This window comes from Solea senegalensis, linkage group LG8 (assembly GCF_019176455.1).
Source record: "Solea senegalensis isolate Sse05_10M linkage group LG8, IFAPA_SoseM_1, whole genome shotgun sequence".
Classification (NCBI taxonomy): Eukaryota; Metazoa; Chordata; class Actinopteri; order Pleuronectiformes; family Soleidae; genus Solea; species Solea senegalensis.
The window spans coordinates 12,681,146-12,701,291 of NC_058028.1; the positions used below are offsets into that span (position 1 = coordinate 12,681,146).

Genomic DNA, 20,146 nt, shown 5'->3' on the forward strand with positions numbered 1-20,146 from the left:
CTGCACTGGGGAAAAGTGGCGTTCAGTTTTGCTGCTTGGAACGCTCCCCAGACTGAACAGACAAAACTAATTTCATTTGAAGCTTTTCGCTCCATCCAAAATGACGCACAACTCCCTGCTCTTTCACTGGCAACTCCTTTGCACTTTTAAACCACTGTTTTACTTTAATTTAATTGTTTGTGATTGATGTTTCTTGTATTTGTGATATTAAGTACGACATGTGCTACTCCTGACCTCACGGCCAGGTCACCCTTTTTAAAGGAGATCTCGATCTGATAAATGTAAGATGTATTACCTGGTGAAATAAAGGTGATATCAAATAAATGACTCTCTGGCAATTCTGACCATGGGCTGGCCTTAGGAAGATGCCTGCTGATTGGCTACTGCGTACAGCTTCCTAAGGCCCGCCCCTGGTCAGAATTGCGAACAAAAAAACACGGCGCTAAGAACTAATCATTGTAAACAAAAAGTGTATTTTCAAACAACGTATTTTTGAATGATTAAAAGAATATTTTGTTTGCATTTAGTGAATTTTGATTTTGTGGTTCATGTTTTGCTTGCTCAACTCATAAAGTGTTGCTCGCCTCTTGTAAAGTGTTCTAATTCCATTAAGCTGACGGGCTTAATCAGCATTGTGTGAATCCATTGTACAGTTGTCTGACTGTGACATGCATTTGTAATAACATTTTGTAAAACTGGGGAAACAACGGCGTTGAAAAAATGTATAAATAGTTTGTTTGCAGAGGTAATTGCTATGGCGTCTAGTTGGACGCTCACCAGCAGCTGCAGGTTATAACCCATGTATTTTATTTATCCCTACATGACAAGTTCAGCAGCCAGAGAGCAGTGATTTACAAATCCTAACACCAACCTTTGTTGTGATTGTTGGGGGTATTAGTGGAGCAGCCTTCTCGCTGGAGTGCAGAGGGATCTCATGAGGCCTTTAGGGGGATGGGCAAAGTTTTCAGAGGGTGGTATAGCTTTAAGAGTTTACTACCATCACTACACTCACTCACTCACACACTCACACACACACTCACCAGAAAAGTTAGGAGGCCAGGCGGACTGTGGGATACCGACGGATAGGAAGTGACGGGATTGCATGAATTGCAGCGAGAGGAGAAAAAAGAAAAAAGACGAGAATATCAACACAAAGCAGAGTGAGAAGCAACGTGCGGTCGTCGGTGTGTAAGCTGCGGTCCGGGGGAAAGTGATTGCGCACGATCTTATCACCGCAGATAAAGACTTAAACTGGACGAGTGAGGAGCACAGATTTGTCTTTTAGGCAAAGGAAGGACTGTCGTCTTGATTTCCATGACCGCGCTTGTGATTCTGGAAAGTGCTTTGCGCACAGAGGGGGACCAAATGGAAGCGCGTCCTGTGAAGTCGGATCCAACGACCCCGCAGTGAATATGAAGGAACAAACTTTGCGTTGAACCCGAGAGAACAGTCGAAGGATATGAATGCAGTCGGATTCGGATTTCGGATTCCACTTGGTTTTTCTCTGTCGGGCTCAGTTCTGCGTGTTCGGGGATGTTGGCGAGTTGCATGTGTGCGGCTTCAGTTCGGATACTGACCCATGTGTGCGTCCTGGTCTTGGTGCTGGTGGTGCTCGCTGTGGGACTCCGAGCCTCGGAGCTGCGGGTCCGGGTCCGGCTCGTTGATGGACTCGTGACCGAGGAGGTGTTGGAGGCGGACAGCGAGAGAGACTCGATTTCACTCGAATTCAAACAAGGAGACGGGACTCTTATTACTTTTGTGGCGGACTTCAAACAGGTGAGAGGTGGCTGCACTTAAACACAACGCGTTTGCTGCGCCTGTAGGGGACGCGCATTGTCACAGGAATGATATATGACGAGTTGTGTTGTGATATTTTAAAGTTGCTCTTTCAGCGTCTCAAATTCTCTTTGGAAATATGAATGGGCTGAACCAGAACTTCATGAGTCCACCATGGTCTCCAAACCCAATTCCTGAGCCCCTAAGTGGTTCGTGAATGCACCACGACTAAAATCGTAGACATGTAAAGAAATCCTACATTTAAATCAATTAAATTCGGCAAATTCTGTTAAAGCCAAAGACATGTTCTTGTTTGGACATCGGAGACACTTCTACCTAAGGACCCACACGTTTTCAGTTGGTCAAATTGTGATCAAATAAGCGTTTGTTTGTGTTTCACATGACCAGAAACCATTAAGTCATGTCCAAAAATGTAAGGTTGACAGCCTTACAGTCATTTATGAGAGATGTCTACATCCAATTTAAGGTCCATTCTACACCTATACATTTTTATGCCATGACCTCGTGAAAACCAGAACTTTGACTCAATTAAATGCATCAAATTCTGTTAAATTTAAACTGAACCCTAAGCTATGTTGACATTGGAGACACCTCTACAGAAGTGCCCAAACATTCATTTTAAAGCAGTTGGTCAACATGTGATCAAATAGTGTGTTTGTTTGTGTTTCACATGATCAGAAACCATTAAGTCAGGTCCATTCTACACCTTCTATACAATTGTTTTGGGATTACCTCATGAAGTCCAGAACTTAACTCAATCACCAATCACCTATAACACACCCTTGTTTTTTTATTTTTTGTTTTTTTTTTACCAAATTGCTGCAGTGTCACAAATGTGATGGTTTAAAGAGCCCAAGAGCCCAAATCCTCTAGTGGAACTTGAGTTCCATTGATCTTTTTCCATCTCTGCCATGAGTCTGGCAGAGGTCAAGACAGCTGCAGCTCCTCAGATGTGGTTGCCCTCAGACCCCAGCAGCCTGTGGACGACTGCTGATCATGGGTCCAGCCCAGAGCTGATTATCAGCGGCCATATTTAGCATTCTTCTAAAAGTAGACAAGCTGATCGGGTGACCCTCCTCAGCCACAAGTGCATTTGTGATTCCTCTTTTTTTGTTTCTCTTTCACTTTAAACAATTACTACTCAATAAAATGACAATAAAATGTCAGTCGTTGAGGGGAAAAGTACAACTCTTGAGAGTGAGGATGAGGAGGGGGGGGTCACAGAGCAAAGGCATGTGTCTGTGATGCTTGCTGTCACACAGAAGCTGACAGGCTAGCGAGATGTGAAGGGGGAGATTTGCCCGGATTAAGTGGGCATGTCTGACCTTTTTGATCTGCACGTCTGGTTCACTAACCAAAACAGCTAATTTAAAGTTGGAAGAGAAGAGACTGTCACCCCCAATCATTAGTGACGCGCCACTAAAAAGAGATGCATTGATCTACTCCATGGGTCCGGGGTGGGTGGGGGGGGGGGCCTTTGCTTGGGTTGTGTAAGGGACCCCACCGCTATCCCCTGCACATATGGCTTTGTTTACTTGATTAAAGTCAACAGAACCCCTTAGATCACTTTACTTTTCCGTGATTTATCTGTTCCAGTTGTATGTCAACCTCCGATCGCCCCCCCACGCCTCCACCCCCTTGTGTGTGTGTCTTGCTTGCGTCTCGCTGCTCCCCTCATTTCTCCTGCATGTGGTTTCTATTCCGCTCTTGTGCAGTATCTCCAGGATTTATGGAAAGTTGGATGAGCTGTCACTTCCAGCTGCCATGAATATACAGTCCAGATGTACTCATGTGGGAAGAAGAGTGTTTTAACAGGGATGTTGAACACTTGAGAGTTCTAATGAAGTACACAGCCAAAGGTGCCTATGTACTGTACTTCCATACTAGAACTGCACTTTTGTGTCTGGAGGTTGTTTTTTTTTTCTCTCTCTCTCGTGGCTATGATCATGACCAGGATCATTTCCAAAGGAGGGCTATATAAACGATCATGAGACAGTCAGCTTCTTGCTCTTAAGTTCTTTGTGAATACGTGGCAAAGACGGAACGGCAAATGTTATAATCATTAGACACTGGTAGAGTGTTCTGCTAAATGGGAGAAGTTAGTTTAGTCAGCCTTATCAAAGCAATGAATCCCTGTGAGAAGTTGCTGCGCTGTGTTTCCGGGAGGGTTACGTTTGCTCCCTATCTACCAAAGTAGACACACGGAAAAGATAATGTGGTTCCGCTCTTTACACCTCAGCACATGTTTAGTAAATATCAACATGCATAATCGCTTGTCATTTTAATTTCAACCCACTAAAAGTCAAAAAGAGAAAGATGGGTTAATCATCCACTCCTTACTCTCTAAAAGGGTTTGCAGGCGACAGGTTAAAGTTTCTTCCACAGGACGTTACTAATATTTTAGGATCCCAGCTCTTTGTCCTCAGCTGACGCAATGGTTTCATTCATGAAAGATGACCCAGGGTTAGTAAAAGGAGCAAATAGGTGCAGAATTGTAGCAGTGTTTCCCATAAAATATACTGCTTAATATTAATAAAAATGGTATTTTCCAACCAGGTACAGTAGCCAATGATATTCCATTTTATACAAATATAATTAAATTGTATTATTATGCTGTAAAGTAGAATGTTGTTGTTGTTTTTGTGGCTTGAACCCTAAAACTGATGTCACAGACCAGCTCAGGCTTTGACCGCGGTGCCGTTCACCCTGTTGTAAGGTGATGCACCATCACCAGGTTGAAATTGATGCAACAAGCGTGCAACAGTGTAACTGCACATGGATATTCAACATAACTACACACCAAAATGCTTGTGATCTCTTTGATGATGTAAAAATGTTTTGGTTCTTAAAGAAACTGTGTCAGGGTTAATTAGACCGTGGCAGAAGAACACTCTCAGATCACTTAATGTAATTATACTGAGGGTAATGACAAGATATTGATCAATAATGCCAAAAATATCCTTCCTTTTTTGTAAGAGCTTTTTATCTGGCATCATTGTGGAACATTTACAGCTGAGTACACTCGTGGTCATAAGAAATTGGAGCAGTCTGTCTGGAGTTTTGACATATTCCGATAACATGCTGCGTGGCAATCGTGCAGTTGTGCAACGCGGGACAAATCTGGATCCAGATGTGTTGTTTTAGACTTCAACTGAAAGTTATTTATCTGCCACCAGTTTTAGTGCAGATCCACTTATTTCCCTCAGCAGTGACGACGACAACAACAACAATTTATCGTCTTAACTCATCCAAAGCAACATAAACATGAACCTCGTCTCAGAGATTCATCCAAAGGGAAACATCTCCCACATCTGAGAGGCTGTTCCCACATGTGGGAACCTTGTCAGAGAAGCTAATCAGTTTGTTTTCCCTGTGTCTTACTCTCATTTCCAACTAGTGGGTTTGATCAATGTAGGAATGTGAGAGACTTCACAGGCGGCTTCACAGAGATAACACACTGGAAGTCTCAATTCTGGGATGCAACTGGCCATGTACATGTTGCAAAACATCCAAGAGCACAGGTGGTCACCTCAGTCTAGATCTTCTTGTCTTTAGCCACGTCAGCCAGCGGCTTTGTTGCTGACCACATGACACATTTTTATTAGTTATGTAATACAACATAAACATCATGAGATCATTTGCTGGAAACTCCAACAGTGTATTCATGGCATGGAGTGGCTTCTTGCTGTGCTTGGGTCAAGGGAGCAACAGATGTTGGGAAGTCACTCGACACTCGCACTATCTCACACTGTCATGATGGAGAAAGGGCCTGGGTTTTGTAAACAGTGGCACCACAGTGTGAAGGAGCATGAGGTCAGCCGTCCATATTATTAATTCTCATTGCTCCCATGTCTGCTTTATAAACCAGTTTGTGTTTCAGTCGCAGGGCCTCGGGCCAGTTCACACTCGAGCGTATTATGTACTGTGTGTTGTCTTCAAAGTACTGTGGCTTCATGGAGACGCTCCACAATAAGCGAGCTGTCAGAAGGAGCTGGAGTTTCTTCACACACACCCTTATGTGCCATATCAAAGGTGGAATGTGAGGAGGAGGACAAGAGAGGTGGTTTAGTCTGTTTGGTCCTCTCTTTGGGATGCACCGTATCTGTGACCCATTTTTTCCTCCGTCAGAATTAACATATTTTATCACTCTTTAAAATTGTTGAAAAGGATTTTGTCACCGTGGCTTAAGGCCAAGTCCTCCGTGGGAGAGGTTTGCTGGCAAATCATTTAGTTCAGTTACTTTATTTGTTTGATGGAAACTGCCCGTGTTTGCCAAATGGAACAACTGCCAGTTGTTTTCCTGGTTGTAGGGACTGTATGTCGGATGCAAGTCCGTGCAATCACCTCAATTTATGCCTTGCTTTTGGCTGCCACACCTTGTCTCTCACCACTCCACTTTGTCACTTGCACAAACTTGTAAAAGTTTTTTTTTTTTTACAGGTAAGTGTCACCTGTTCCAGGAAGCGTTGTTGTTACAGGGGGGCACATCATAGGGGCACATGAGTCCTTCCTACTGGGAAAGGTCACAGTGAGTCATCTGCAAGTCACCAGCAGTCAGTGAACTCATCCATGTGAGGCAACTCAAAATTGGCCTTTTTTCTTCTTTGTTTAAAAAAAACTTTTACCACAATAAATATCCAGATATTCAAGCTGCTGTTTGTGTTGAGCGGGGCCTCAGAGGAACTCGACTCCTACTCAGATTCCCTTGTCGTGCTGTGATCCCGCTTTGTGTGGGGGAGAGACACTCCACTAAAAAGTCACCATGTAGTAAAACAAAATCTGTGCTTTAGAGGAACTGCTCTTTCTAAGTGCATCGCCTCTGTATGTTACTATTTTCTTATCGTGTTACTTGGATCTTTTGGATTTAAATGCATACATTTTCATTTATACCTGGAAATAGTTTCCCTGAATCCCATGGAGGAAGAAGAAGAAGAGCTTCTTTTTGGCCTTGTTGTGCCTCTCAAGGTCTTTATTCTCCTCCCACCAGCAGCAGCTCAGATGTTCATCTGTAACGTTGCTGATAAATAAAGAAAAGTTCCCACATCTGTGCAGGGAAACGATGACATAGGAGTGGGACAGTTGTGATTCACCCTTACATGTTTTTCTCAGTGGTCAGGGACCAGTTGAGTGAGTGTAGCTGTGTGGCTTGCAGTGTGCATATTTGTGATCGTTTCTAACTACCTCGGAGGTTTTAGGATCACACTTGGCAACAAAGGGTTTACTCTGCCAGATTTTCTGCTCTGCTCTCCACGCAGTGTCCTGAAATGCCCTTTTGTCACTCCCGTGGCTGCTTTTCTTTTTTACTTTATGACTTCACCTCGATTACTTTGACATGCGAGCACCTTTTGAAATGTATCACACCACCTGTTTTCTTGTCACATTACTAATAGTAATATTTAGAGGGAACTAGGGTTGCAAAGGGCTGGAATATTCCTGGTCACTTTCCAGAAACTTTCCATGAGATTGGGAACTTATAATGTGAATGTATTGGAAATAATTAATATTTTTTGCAACCCTAGATAGAACTAAGGTTTTTAATGTGTAAAACAGTGTGAATTGGATTGAAGTGTTATGTTCAATCTTGTTAGAATTTGACATTATTCAAATATCTGCTTAAAAAAAAACCACAGCCTTTTTTAGGCCATTAACCCATCAATCATTTATCTAAATACCTTGCCATAAAAGAGTGCTTGGTGTGAGCCCTACATTAAGATATGAAAGCTTTGGGAGAAAAGCTTCAGGCTGTCTCTGTTGTTTATTCCTTATCTATCTGCCTAATTTCCTTCCCTGTTAACACTTACTGTTGGACTGTCTCATTTCCTGCACGCAGAGTCTCCATAAACAGTTTGGTTTCTTGAGATAATTGTAACCATATTCTGTGTAAACCGTTTGTGCCTTGCACATTTTATTTTTTTTGCACAGACTTGTTTAAAATGTACATTTTAGGCGACGTTGTAATGGCTGCGTTTCAGAGTTAGTTGTTTAGGTTGTTGGTGTAGTAACCTTCCATTGTTAACAAGAAACACCGCAAAGGGGGGAATCTCTTCTCTCTGTGGTTTCCTGTGTTTTCATTGTCCACTCACTGCCACTGTTTACTAATTGGTTCCCTCTGTGGACAGCCAGGTGTGACCAGCCCCAAATGTGACTCCACATTCCTGCCTTTGGAGCCTCTGTAATTAGCTTCAAGTCAAGCATTTCTCAGCACAGCAGCTTTTATCTTGCTCCTTTTGTGTGTGTGTGTGTGTGTGTTAGTCTCTCACTCTCTCCCTTTCTTTCCTAACGTGTTCTTTAATCCCTGCTTCTTTAATACCTGTGCTTTTTTGACCAGGCTCATGCACACGTAGTAAATCCATATGTTGTGTTTTTAAAAGGGAGACGGAGCCATTTCAGTGGACGGAGAGTCGTAAAAGTCAATACGTTCTTTCATCGCTGATGTTGCCACAAATAAAAGCCAAATGGATCCGCTTAAAGGTTAATGCTGGCTCTTTGAGCTTTTATGTTAGATTTAATGTTCCTTGGCTGGCAGGCTCGGTAACTGTCAAAGAGTAAAGGGCCTTAAACGTGAGGAAAAGCCTAGTTTTTAGTTCAATTTTATAAACATGTCTGACATTTCTTGTCCGATCAGCCCACATACTGACACTGACCCACAGTGAGCCTAAATGACTCATTAGAGCGTGACTGACCACCGCTCCTCTCCAACTAGATATCAGCCTTATCAACAGACAGGGTCTTTAGAGGGGATTGGAAAACAGGAAGGAAGTCACTGCTATGTGTGTGTGTGCATGCGCACGTGTGTTTGTGTGAGTGAGAGAGAGGGTTCAAAAGGACATATCCATGCAAGTGTGACACAGTTTATATGAAATACCAAGTGAGATTTAAATGCCTCCCTGTGTTTTGCTCTGAGCTGCAGAACCGTCGTAGAAAAACACCTTCATTTTCCTCCTTTCAGTAAACGTCCGTCACACAGCGCTGATTTTCAGAGCCTGTAAACTACAGTGACTGCAAATGTTCTCTGTAAATGGCACCCTTTCAGTATTTGAATAGGCTTTTGTGCACCTCCTAAATAATCGGGCCCACCAAACGTAGCCACAAAATGAAACGGGCCCCCACCGATCTCCTGTTTAACAGGTCTTAGTATGACCCACAAGTCGGGTTGCATGAATGCAGACTTGTGTTTGGCTGTTGGCCAGTGGTAGTTTGTCTGCAACAGACCAAGTCCATGGTGTCAAGGAGCAATGCTGAGGAATCTATGCTTGTGTGGATTATTTATAGCTGTGCTGACATTTACACGGCTCTGGAGGGGAAAAACTAAAGGCTACCCTGTCCTTTGATTATGGTATTACAAGTCTCTTTCAAGAAGGGGGGGGGGAATGTCACTCTTTTAATTTGTAAAGTCCATAACTGATGATTTTCCCTAAATGTTAGTCTGCAACCCTTTCATTTGATATGGAAATGCACTTTTATGGGTTGACACACTTTCCTAATATAGGACTCCTTTTACTTTGTGGTGGCTCAAAATTTCAGATTCCACCTCTGGTAGGTCCACATGCCTGTAATGTCCCAAAGTGGCATCACCGTCATTGCCAACATTGCCTTGTGGTAATGTGGGAGAAGAAGCCTCGCTAGTCATAGCACAGAGGGAGCAGGTTTCCCGCTACAACAGTACAATGTCCCTGTCACATTATCAAGCACTTGTCAAATACGAATGTAATCGAGGATTGAACTGAGGATTCCAAACTGTTTTCTACATTGCTTATTTTGTAAAAATCAAAGTTTCCACACTAACAATGACGCCGATGTCCGTGAAAGTCGCACATCTGCCCTTTTTTTTTTTTTTATCAGTCAACTGTGTCGTCATCAACTGTTTTCATAAACCCCAGTTTTATTTGGTGGCTGCCACTGGTCACAACAACAGGTGTAAAGTCCCCTCTGAATTCACACCGCTGCACATTTTGTTCTTTTCGCCGCTCTTTTGTTTGTCGTACATTCACAGAGCGTCTGCACACAAGAGTCCCACGTGTGCATGTGCCAGTGCTGTGTTTTCAGGCAGGCACGAGTGAGTCTTGTCCAAACAAACTGTTGGATCCAGCAGCTTCTGTCTGGATGGAGATGTGGAGGGTGATGTCATTGTTTTTAATTTGCTGGCACAAACCATGTGTATTATTATCTCAGCTGGGCCTTAAACTGTCAGGCTGTCGACACTGTTTTCTTTGCCATTTTTATCAATCAAATTTAGACTATAGCTTTATGCCATCATACAAACATGACGTTCTCATTGACTCTGCAGGAAGCTTATTCCTTATATTGTGTATAGAATATATGACATCAGTTTTAATTGCATCAGTAAATGCTGCCACAGTCGGCACGAGTGCCCTCCTTTCGCCCTTTTCCCCTAATTAAAGAGACAAGGCAGGAGCTGTAGATGATCATTAATCTGGACACACGAGGAGGAGATCTTAGAGTCCACACTTTAGTATTAACCAAGTTCCAAAGAAGCAGGGTTGGTGGAGTTATACCCTTCTTCTCTGTAATTACCCAGACGGCCCTGGGGCAAATCCATGTGGCTGAAACGAATGCCTTCCCCCTTCTCTCTCTCCTGCTCTCCCTGCCTACTCACATGTACACAGTGTTCCAGTGAAGCGCCATGTGTCTGCAATATGGGAGGTCTTGAAGCCATAGGCTCCGTGTCTTCCTACACTTGAGGGGAAATGGCAATCTCGCACGTCTCTGTTCACTGTGAAGTATTCACGCCTCTTTGAGTCCTGACATTCTTTTTAATCATTGAGACTTTGTTCTGTCTGTAAGAAAACATCTGTGTGGATTATTAACACAGTGTACCCACCAACATCTGAGTTATTGATATTTAACTTTTAGAGTTTGCAGAGATCTGTGAGGGGGAACAAATATGACTTCTTATTAAACTGATGCGTCAATATTTGCCCAGTAATTTGCTTTCCAAATGTCACATAGCTTTGCATGAATTCTTGTGAAACATCCAAGCTTGTGTTGTACGCCTGCCAGAAACTCGTTTCACAGATTGAAGTGGTTCTTCATGAGGAACCAGTGAACGTACAAAGTGGTCTTTCCGGAACTACAGTGTGTATGTGTACATGCACTTCGGGACGTGGGGCAGATGAGCTTGAGGAGTTATCTCTAGGCCGTTTATCTGCATGGTTGGAACTGCGACTCCTCTGAAGCCACGTTTGCTTCAGACGGGTGTGTGAAAAGCGGAGGAGGGGTGTTTGGAAGTCGGCACTATGAGTGCCTGTCCACTAAGGAACGGGGGGGGGAGACAGGTTTGAGCTTCCCATCATGCTTTGCAGGCCCTCTCTCAGAAATCTTTATGGCCCTGCATTTGGAGCCAGACCATGAGTGTTTGCCAACAGCAACAACATTTTCTTCTCTTTTTGTGTGAATTCTCCACTATCACTTTTTTCCCCCTACTTCCACAGTTCCACATAAAAACAGTGTGGTAAAATGTGTCAGACTTTTACAGCAATACTGGACTCACTTGATAAGTCCCCAAAAAAAAAAAAAAACAGAAAAGCATGTGACCTTTTAATTTGACAGTAAAAGTAACCAGAGCATGACTGAGGCAACATAGCACAGACTCACAGACAGTACCAAGTATCAACAAACTCTCGGACGAGACAACGGATACGGTGAACATAAACCCCTCTATACTTTAAGCAGATGGTTTGAATGGTCTTTGAACTCCCCATAGTGAATTACTTTGACTGTCTGGAAAACTGCAACACTAAGTACTGAAATGGAAAGAGTGTTTGTTTGAATCTGTAGGAGTCTGCACATATAAACTGTAAGTTATTACAACCTCGCCTATTGCACCACTTCAGTGTCTTCTGGCAATTGTGTTTATTGTGTCACTTCTCATCCCTCATGTCTTGCAGGAGGTGAAGATATTTCGAGCCTTGATTCTGGGCGAGCTGGAGAGAGGACAGAACCAGTACCAGGCGCTGTGCTTCATCTCTCGACTCAGCCGCAATGAGATCATACCGAGCGAGTCTATGGCCCGTCTCAGACAGGTACGACGTGGCGTACGTTTGTTATATTGCGTTGCTCAGAACACCTGAGGGTTTGTTTGATTATTATCTGTTGCCGTCCTCACAGAAAAATCCGCAGGCCATTCGCTTGGCAGAGGAGCGGAGAGGTTTGGAGCAGCTGACGATGAGTGTGGCTGTTAATCTGAGTCGGGCTTTGCATCTCAGCTCTCACATCCACAACATGTGCAGCGAGGCCCGGGAGGCCGTTTACACCAGGGAGGCGGATGTCAAACACTGGCTAGACAAAGGTCAGTAGTCCATTATTTATTATTGGAACTAGCATTAATTCTGTTGGTAGTCTGAGCAAAATGTCCACGGTACCATCACCACTGTCTCCAGCACTCTTTTTTTGTGATATGACAATATTACTATTTATACTCTCTTTGTGTCTATGGTTTCCCACTTTTACCTAAATCTTTTTTTATTTCTCTTAACTGTGTGTAAGCTAGTGTGCTATCCTCATAATTCCCGATATTAAAAACAGTGCTTTATATTTAGTTAGCTTTTTTTTTTCTTTTTGTAGATGGCCTTTTGTGGAATTCAGTGGGATCCAGTATCTTAATACTGTCTAAGTTGTCCCTGCTGAGGAGAATCCATATGACAGCACTTTTGTACACTGACAGCACTGTTATAGAGGGAACAATGTCGATCGTCATGGTTCACCAAGCCCTTTTTTTGCATTAAACAAGCTCCGCACCGCTGTCTGCAGAGGGATTCGCAGTTGTGTCTCCTTTGCATAACAAAGCTCCCCTTTCACTGCACCATCTTCCCTCTTTGCCACCACTTTGTTTTCCCTCTTGAGTTCAATGTGGCATTTAATTGAATGAAATCACTGAAAGAACGATGCATGCAAATGTATGACAGCATGCTTTTGTTTTTAATACCACAAGGTCTGAGAATAATGCCTGTGTCTTGCTTGTGTTTAGGGGTGGATGGCTCCATATTTGAGGTCCTGCCCCAAACAACGGAGATGCCTAATTTTCAGGCTTGTCATTCTACTAAAGACTTGTGGCAACCCTGTCTCTGCACATACAGCCTGCGTCTGGAGTGGTACCCGTGTCTGTTGAAGTATTGTCGCAGCCGGGACACCACTGGAAAAGGCTCTACCTACAAGTGCGGCATAAAGAGCTGCAGCAAGGGCTATCATTTTACCTACTATGTTCCCCAGAAACAGCTCTGTCTATGGGATGAGGAGACCTAGCATTTGTTCTGGGTGGTTAAGAAAAGAGAAAATGCAGTTGTTTTTTGCCCCCATCAAGCCATTGCCTCTCCAAAGTAAACGCAGTAACACTGGACCTCAGTTCATATGATTACGAGTGAAGCTGTCTCAGGTGGAGAGTGGTGAGATCCAGATGTCCGCGCTGAAACAGAAACAAATTCAGGTTACAAATGAGACCAAAATCTTAAAGGACAGAGCGATGCAGCTCACTGATATAAGAGGTCTCTCTAACTTCAAGCCTTTTCTGGGGAGAAAATGACATGTACTTGTCAGCCAAATTGTGACTTTGACAAGGGACTGTCACTTGTGTGCCTTTTTTTTTTTTTTTTTTTGAGAAATGATTGGAGCAGGAGACCAACAGTAACCTCTGAGAACTGGACAGCGCATTTCTAGTCCATTAAACATCAGTAGAGTCCCACACTGATTAAACGGGGGTACACACACACACATCATCTTCCATCCTGATGAAGGAAAAGTTGGATGGTGGCCAGCTAAATGCCTCTTTATAATATTGTGTGATGGCTGTCAAAGAAAAAGGTTTATCCAATGCTGGCTTTATTTATTTTGGTTGCAAAGTGAAATTATGGAGGACTATTTTGTATAATTCTGTTTTAAAATAACCTAATTTTTCTCTTATATTTGAATAAATATGTTCTTAAATTCACATGCTCAAACCACAGGTCCTTGTAGTAACGAGACATATTTAAACATGTACTGTTGAAAGACTGGATATTAGACTCCATATGTCATTTTACTTCCTTTCAAAACGTAAAGCTGCACGTTGTACTCAATAGGACACCATCATGCCCATCACTTTAATTATCATTTGTAAGTATCAAGTAAACCAAAGTTAAAACAGTTAGAAGAAGGGTGTAAAGTTTCAGTTTTTAGAAACAGTCTCTACAGTGTGGATCATAGACTGTAAATAAAGAAGAAAATCTTTTACTGTCTGTGGTTTAGGCTTCACTAAAACTACTTTTAATAGTCTATACTGCCATCTTGTGGTTGGAAAGTGTTCCATTTTTTTTTGTTTTTTTTAATCCAAATGCCTCGCTCTGGTTTTGTCTGTTAATGTCAAGATTAATGTTCATACATCTCAAATCCCTGATCATAACCGGTGTAATTCAGAAGCACTTCTTTAAACCCATGGGACCAAAATTCACTCTGTCTGTTTCTCAGAGGGAACATTTGTCAGTGCAGCCTTTTCTGGTGAACAAGTGCCTTAACATTTCCACTGATTTATATTTGCTATGTAATTGTAGTTAAAGTTGTTGAACGTATTTTTTCTATGAAAGAATTCTGAGTATGCTGTAAAAAGAGAGAGATGTACCGTTTATGAGTTGTTTTACAGTAATTGTTTCAATAAAGTATTTCCTTGCACTGCATACGCAATGTACATATTTATTTTTGGAAACATTTATTTCTTAATTAGACGGCACATAGAAGAGTCTTGATTGGAAATTGGACTGTCACAATGAAAATGGACTGTCACAATGAACATTATTCGTGAATCATCTGTCAATTTGTTTCTTAACTATTCAATGAGTTGTTTATTCCAAAAATGCTGACAATTGTGAACATTTTCAATCGTGTCAGTTGTGTCGAGGAGCAAAGACACCACTAGATATTCATTTCAAAGAAGCAACAAAATCAAAAATCAGAACAAAAATAAGGGGAGTAATCTATTATCAATATAATATTTTGATAAGTTTTTTTGTAAATGATTAAAATGTTTTATTTTTGTTGCCTAATCAGAAACCATAATCTCAGTCAGGACCCAAAGAGGCACAGCAGTTAGCCTTTTACGTGTGTACATTTTAAAAAGTAAGTTAAGTCAGAAATAGTCAGAAATGTTATGCATGCATTTGATATTGTCATGATTTATATTGTGAATTTCCCACATAAATGTATTTATATTATATTACCTGCTTTTATTACATTACTGTTACACTACTATTCTCCCATTTTGTCACCCAGCTGTTGGAAAAATGTTTGTGTAATTTATCTAGTGACCACATGGTGTCGCCATAGTAAAAGATGAGGCAGTCCCCTGGTGGTTTCTGGAAGACGCCAAGGAAGAATGAAACATACCGTTTTCTGTTAAATATTTAATAAACCTGCCATGTCCTGTGAAGCACGCTCTAGTGTGGGCTGATACAACCGGAATACCTCTTTTTATGATTGCCCCTTGTCAAATCTACACGTACAGCGGTTGATAATGTGGACTGTATGGATGCTGAGGAAGGCTGTCGTTATCGCTACCGGCTGAGTTCAGTGGTAAAGAACGACAAATAGCCACTGGTGTGTTTGCAAAACACGCCCTCGACGCTCTCATACAGTAACAAAATAAAACTTCACAGAGACTGTGCGCGAAGAGGCCTGCCATATGTGCTCTTTCAAGGTAATGACACTTTTTTATTTGAAATGCTTTTCCATCATACGACAACATAACGCTTTGTTAGCCCTTTGCGTTAGCCTGCTCTCTGATGCAGCTAACTCCAGTAAGCATCCTCCTAACGCAGGGACAAGCTGTTGTTCTGCTTCCACTTTCAGCTCAATATTTTCACGTCAACCTAATCTGTTACGCAGCTTTATCGATTAAAACAAAATGGCTTACTGTAATAGGTTTAGATGGGAACACAATTAAAACCAAATCCATGTTCAAACCGTCGTCTAACCTCACAGCATCTCACCTGTACACTGTATTCAACTTTATTTATCAGACGTCTTTTAATTGAAGTATCCATTTCAACAGACATTCCACTTGTACATTCTGAGAAACTTCTTTTATAAACAACACGACATGCACTTAAAGTGTTACAATATTAAAACAAGGCAAAGTAAAACAAGACTAAAAAATGAACTCAACTTTATTTAAAATATATTTTTGATTTTATCAGGGGTTTCCAGACCAAGATAGCAGGACCTACAACAAAACATGAATAGCATAGCATACAGTCATTAGTTATCAATTCAAACTGAGTTGGCATGACATGCAATACATCTTTCCATTTGTTTTGTATGTTTTTAGTTGTGTTTGTTTTTATCCTTTTCTTTAAATATGGGCTATTTTGTTCAATATTCAAGAGTTTTATTTGTCAAATGCATTGCTACACTCATACAACCCACTGTGAAATGTAGCCCTGAGTCGTTCTAAGACTGTAAACATGCAAGAATCTAAAGAAATTAAAAGGGAAGATAAAAATAAAATATAAATTATGAAACTATATTGAATACGTACATAAATACATATGTAAGTATCTTTATGTGTGTGTGTATATATACATACTATGTAATAAAGAAGTCTAAACAACATAATAAACAACAAACAACGCAAGTAGCAAAAAAAAAAAGAAAGCGAGTTAGTGACAAATTGTTCACTTTTAGCAGCAGTATTACTCAAAGTGACTTTGAAGTGGACCAAAAAACAGCACAGCTTCACCTCTCCCTGACATCCTGACATACATGTATTCATTCATACAACTGTCATCTTTGCTGCACATAACAACCAATACATTCAGACTGATTAATTTAGTGCACTGCAGTGGAGCAGTGTAAAACTACCTTGTGCCCAGTAACCTCTCTTCTAGTTTTGAAACTCAAATCTTGTTGTAGTCCAGTAAGGGTGGGCCTGTCTTTCTGCATGGTCTTACCTCCTGAGAATAAACGTCACAGCAGAAGAAGAGACGTCCCCCTCACCCCACCAGACCCTCAGTCAGCCAACTATGGTGCTATTATACTTCAAGCAAAGGCTATTTGTTGGTCACTTACAAAGGAGCGCACAGTCCAAGTCTTTGAAGGGTAACGCTGTGTCTTTCTAATGTAAACGATATTACTGAGCAAAATGTGTAATGCCATTGCAAGTTGACCTGATGACTGCTGCAGTTTTTGAAAGAAACTCTTAAGTGTCTTATAGCTGCTTATTTTGTTTGTTTTGTTTGTTGTGTCTTTAGAAGAGAAGATGGCATTGCTTGTGTTTTTTTCGCTCCTATGCCTGTCCTGCTGGGTCTGTTTCTACTTCACCCTGTGTAATTTTAACGGGTCCAGGAGCTATGAGTGGAACTGTCGCCTTGTCACCCTGGTACATGGCATCCTGGCAGTCTGCATAACAGCATACATAGGCTATGTGGATGGACCATGGCCTTTCACTTATCCAGGTAGGAGGCCTACGTTTTGTGGATTCAAATAATAAATTATATTGTAAATTAAATAGTTTACACATATTTTCTTATTTTGGCAAACCTCATTCCGGCATCCATACATATAAAAACATTTTATTACATAATTCAAAGTAAAGCTGAGGTGAGTAAGTAAGTTTATTTCTTATGTCTTTTGATTAACTCTGTCTAAGTTAACTCTGAAAATAATATTGCTAAATGTGTTACTTGAAACAACTGTTAATGTATTTACTAAAAAAACTAGTAAATGGGACAATATAATGTGAATAAACATTCAGTGACCATTTAATTATTTCTCATGAGAACTTTGTTTCTGTGTGTAAAAGTAATTTTTATTTCATTGATCACCTGGTTGTTTTTTCTGTATTTTAACCTTAACTCTGTTTCTCTCTTGTGGATACAAGGTACTAAGAACACCCCACTGCAGATAAGTGCCATGGTGGTGAGCCTGAGCTACTTCATTTTTGACATGGCCTGGTGTGTGTACTTTCGCACTGAGGGACCAGTTATGCTGGCCCACCACACCATGAGCATCCTGGGAATCCTCTTGACCCTGTGGTTGGGGGAGTCTGGCATCGAGTCGTGCGCGGTGCTCTTTGGCAGCGAGATCACCAACCCACTCCTGCAGGCACGCTGGTTCCTCAAACAGACAGGACACTACAGGTCACTGCTGGGGGATGTTGTGGACGTCTTGTTTGTGCTGCTGTTTGTGGTGATGCGAATCTTTGTGGGAGGCACAATGCTGTACTGTGAGCTGATCTCGCCGAGACCCAGATTCTTTATCAAGTGTGGGGGCGTGGCCATGTACGCTCTATCCTGGGTGTTCATGGTGGACATTGTTCGATTTGCCATGCGGAAAAGAAAGAGCTGGCACAAACAGAAGATGGAACAGCTCGAGCCAGTGACAGCTAATGGTCATGAAGGAAAGAAGGACTGATACCATTGTTTTAGACACGCAAGGAAAAGGGCAATGAAAGGTAGTGTTTTGTATTTTCAGCTGAGATTTTTTTTAATTTATAATATAGTCGTCTCAGCATTGCTGCTAAATGTTAGACTAAAAGGTGCTCAGAGAGAGTACATGTCAGCCAGCACTGTAATATGGATCTTACCCCTGATCTGCATCAAATTTAATCTGTTCCTTCAGTTTAGTCCTCCGCATATATCTGCATTGAGAAAGTGATTAACTTTTTTCAAAAACACCCAGTAACAACCTTCTTCTTACACCTTACTATATGAAGTAAGTGCAAAATATTCCTGTATCCGCCTCCTTAATCAGATCATTTCTTAAAGTGAATGTGTTCTTCCCTCATCCTCAGAACATACCCCACCCTCCCACCAAGTTTTTGCCTAGTCCTGCTAATATTCAGACAAAATAGACAACCAAACAATGAAAACATTACCTCCTTGGTGGAAGTAATTACTATGTAATGGGAAAGGTGAAGAAACCAAAGCATTTTATATCAACACATCGGCCAAAATGTTGCTGTTTGCAGTGAACTGTTGCCATGTAGTGTCTGTAAGGTCTTTATTAGGAAATAAATATTAGTTTATGTCCATGTAACATTTTTAGTTACATCAAAGGTTTTCAGATAGATTTTTTTGGAATGTTTGTTTGTTGTTTTTCTTTTGTCTTTTTGTTTAAACTGTTGTTGTTCTCAGGGAGATTAGTTAATACTGTAGCTTTGGTGGCAGTTCCAGAGAATTGTGTGTGATGTGCGTAATTTCTGTGTTAACATTTGTTTGATTTTAGTCTGTCCTGTGCACTTTTTTCCTCCTGTCTGAAACTTGGAAAAAGGTACAGAAAATCACACTTTCTGCCTCTAGACAGTTGCCGTTGTCTATCGTTTTATCCTCCACATGAGGGTCGCCGGGCTGATGGTGTCCAATCCCACCTGACACAGAGCAAAAGGGGGGGGGTGCACCCTGAACAGGTGCCAAGATAGTTGAGTCAGAGGAGCTATGAGCTATCTGCACAGTTTACTGATCTTCCGTCTGACTTTTGTTGCACTAATATTATTGAAAGACAGCACCTGCAACATTTGAATATGTGGTTAAAGCACCATTGCATGCAGTCAAGCAAGTCGGACCATCCTTTTTTTTTTGTCCACCAGAATGTAAGATTCAGTCTTGACACAAGGTTATGCCACGCACATAAAGAATGGACAATTATTGCCATTTACTGATTGTATGATCACCGGTTATTTACAGAACTATGTTGTCCAATTCAATAATAATAAACATACTAGTATACTGATATGTTTTATCATTACATGCAAGAGGTTTTTTTTATCAAATCACTGGCCATCCCTTTGTTCTCCAATTTATGTTGGGTTGAAAGTGATTGTGTTGTATCATACAACACCTTTTAAGCTGTATGTCATTGCATGTCCAAGAAAAATAATTGTCTAACTTATGTGCCTTCTTTGTGTGTATGTGTGTATTTTGTGCAACCCCTTGCAAAAAGTTTATTGACCACCCTCTATTAGTTCTGGCTTAATGATTTGCCTTTTGTAATTTCAGTAAAATTAAATAAACCTTTGGAATATTGTTGGTGTGCTTGTGGATGCATTTTAAACTGAATGTACTGACACTGGTGTTACCTACGATGTCCACATGGGGGTGTCATAACAGTTTATTACTCAACTGAGAAAACAAGTCCTGTCAATAAGCAATGCGTCAAAGTGTAGGACTACAATTCACAACAGAGGATTTTTTGTGAGATAAATGATGTCAAACAAATGTGTAGTAAGTAGAGAGAATAGTATATTATATAGACAAGCACGAGCTATCTGTGGGTGAATACGATCTGGACAAAGTCTCTGCAATAGTGCAAAAATGGCCATTATGACATTCAAGATCCTTTTTTATATTTCTCTCAGGATCAATAGAGT

The 20,146-nt window shown here is 41.3% G+C and overlaps 2 protein-coding genes across 3 annotated transcripts; both read left to right on the plus strand.

The window, feature by feature from the left end:
* The first annotated feature begins 1,002 nt into the window (after window positions 1–1,002).
* Window positions 1,003–14,462, plus strand: oafa (OAF homolog a (Drosophila)). The gene is made up of 4 exons (XM_044032409.1): window positions 1,003–1,776; window positions 11,706–11,840; window positions 11,926–12,106; window positions 12,785–14,462. The coding sequence occupies exons 1-4, from the start codon at window positions 1,534–1,536 to the stop codon at window positions 13,057–13,059; spliced, it is 834 nt and encodes a 277-aa protein (XP_043888344.1). The 5' UTR covers window positions 1,003–1,533; the 3' UTR covers window positions 13,060–14,462.
* Window positions 14,463–14,502: 40 nt separating this feature from the next.
* On the plus strand, window positions 14,503–19,370 carry tlcd5a (TLC domain containing 5a). Of its 2 annotated transcripts, XM_044032410.1 has the most exons (3): window positions 14,503–15,478; window positions 17,031–17,234; window positions 17,660–19,370. In XM_044032410.1, exons 2-3 carry the CDS (start codon window positions 17,039–17,041, stop codon window positions 18,190–18,192), a joined length of 729 nt encoding a protein of 242 aa, XP_043888345.1. In that variant the 5' UTR covers window positions 14,503–15,478; window positions 17,031–17,038; the 3' UTR covers window positions 18,193–19,370. The 2 variants fall into 2 exon arrangements, with proteins under 2 accessions (XP_043888345.1, XP_043888346.1); XM_044032411.1 differs by lacking the exon at window positions 14,503–15,478 and having other exon boundaries at window positions 16,395–17,234.
* The last annotated feature ends 776 nt before the right edge of the window (window positions 19,371–20,146 follow it).

What these genes read in the sequence shown, in the direction of transcription:
- tlcd5a (XM_044032410.1), top strand. Translation starts at nt 17,039, where the DNA reads ATGGCATTGCTTGTGTTTTTTTCGCTCCTATGCCTGTCCTGCTGGGTC. An exon ending in ATGGCCTTTCACTTATCCAG is followed by an intron (nt 17,235 to 17,659) that starts GTAGGAGGCCTA and finishes TGTGGATACAAG; the next exon opens with GTACTAAGAACACCCCACTG.
- oafa (XM_044032409.1), top strand. Translation starts at nt 1,534, where the DNA reads ATGTTGGCGAGTTGCATGTGTGCGGCTTCAGTTCGGATACTGACCCAT. An exon ending in CTATGGCCCGTCTCAGACAG is followed by an intron (nt 11,841 to 11,925) that starts GTACGACGTGGC and finishes CCGTCCTCACAG; the next exon opens with AAAAATCCGCAGGCCATTCG. An exon ending in CAAACACTGGCTAGACAAAG is followed by an intron (nt 12,107 to 12,784) that starts GTCAGTAGTCCA and finishes GCTTGTGTTTAG; the next exon opens with GGGTGGATGGCTCCATATTT.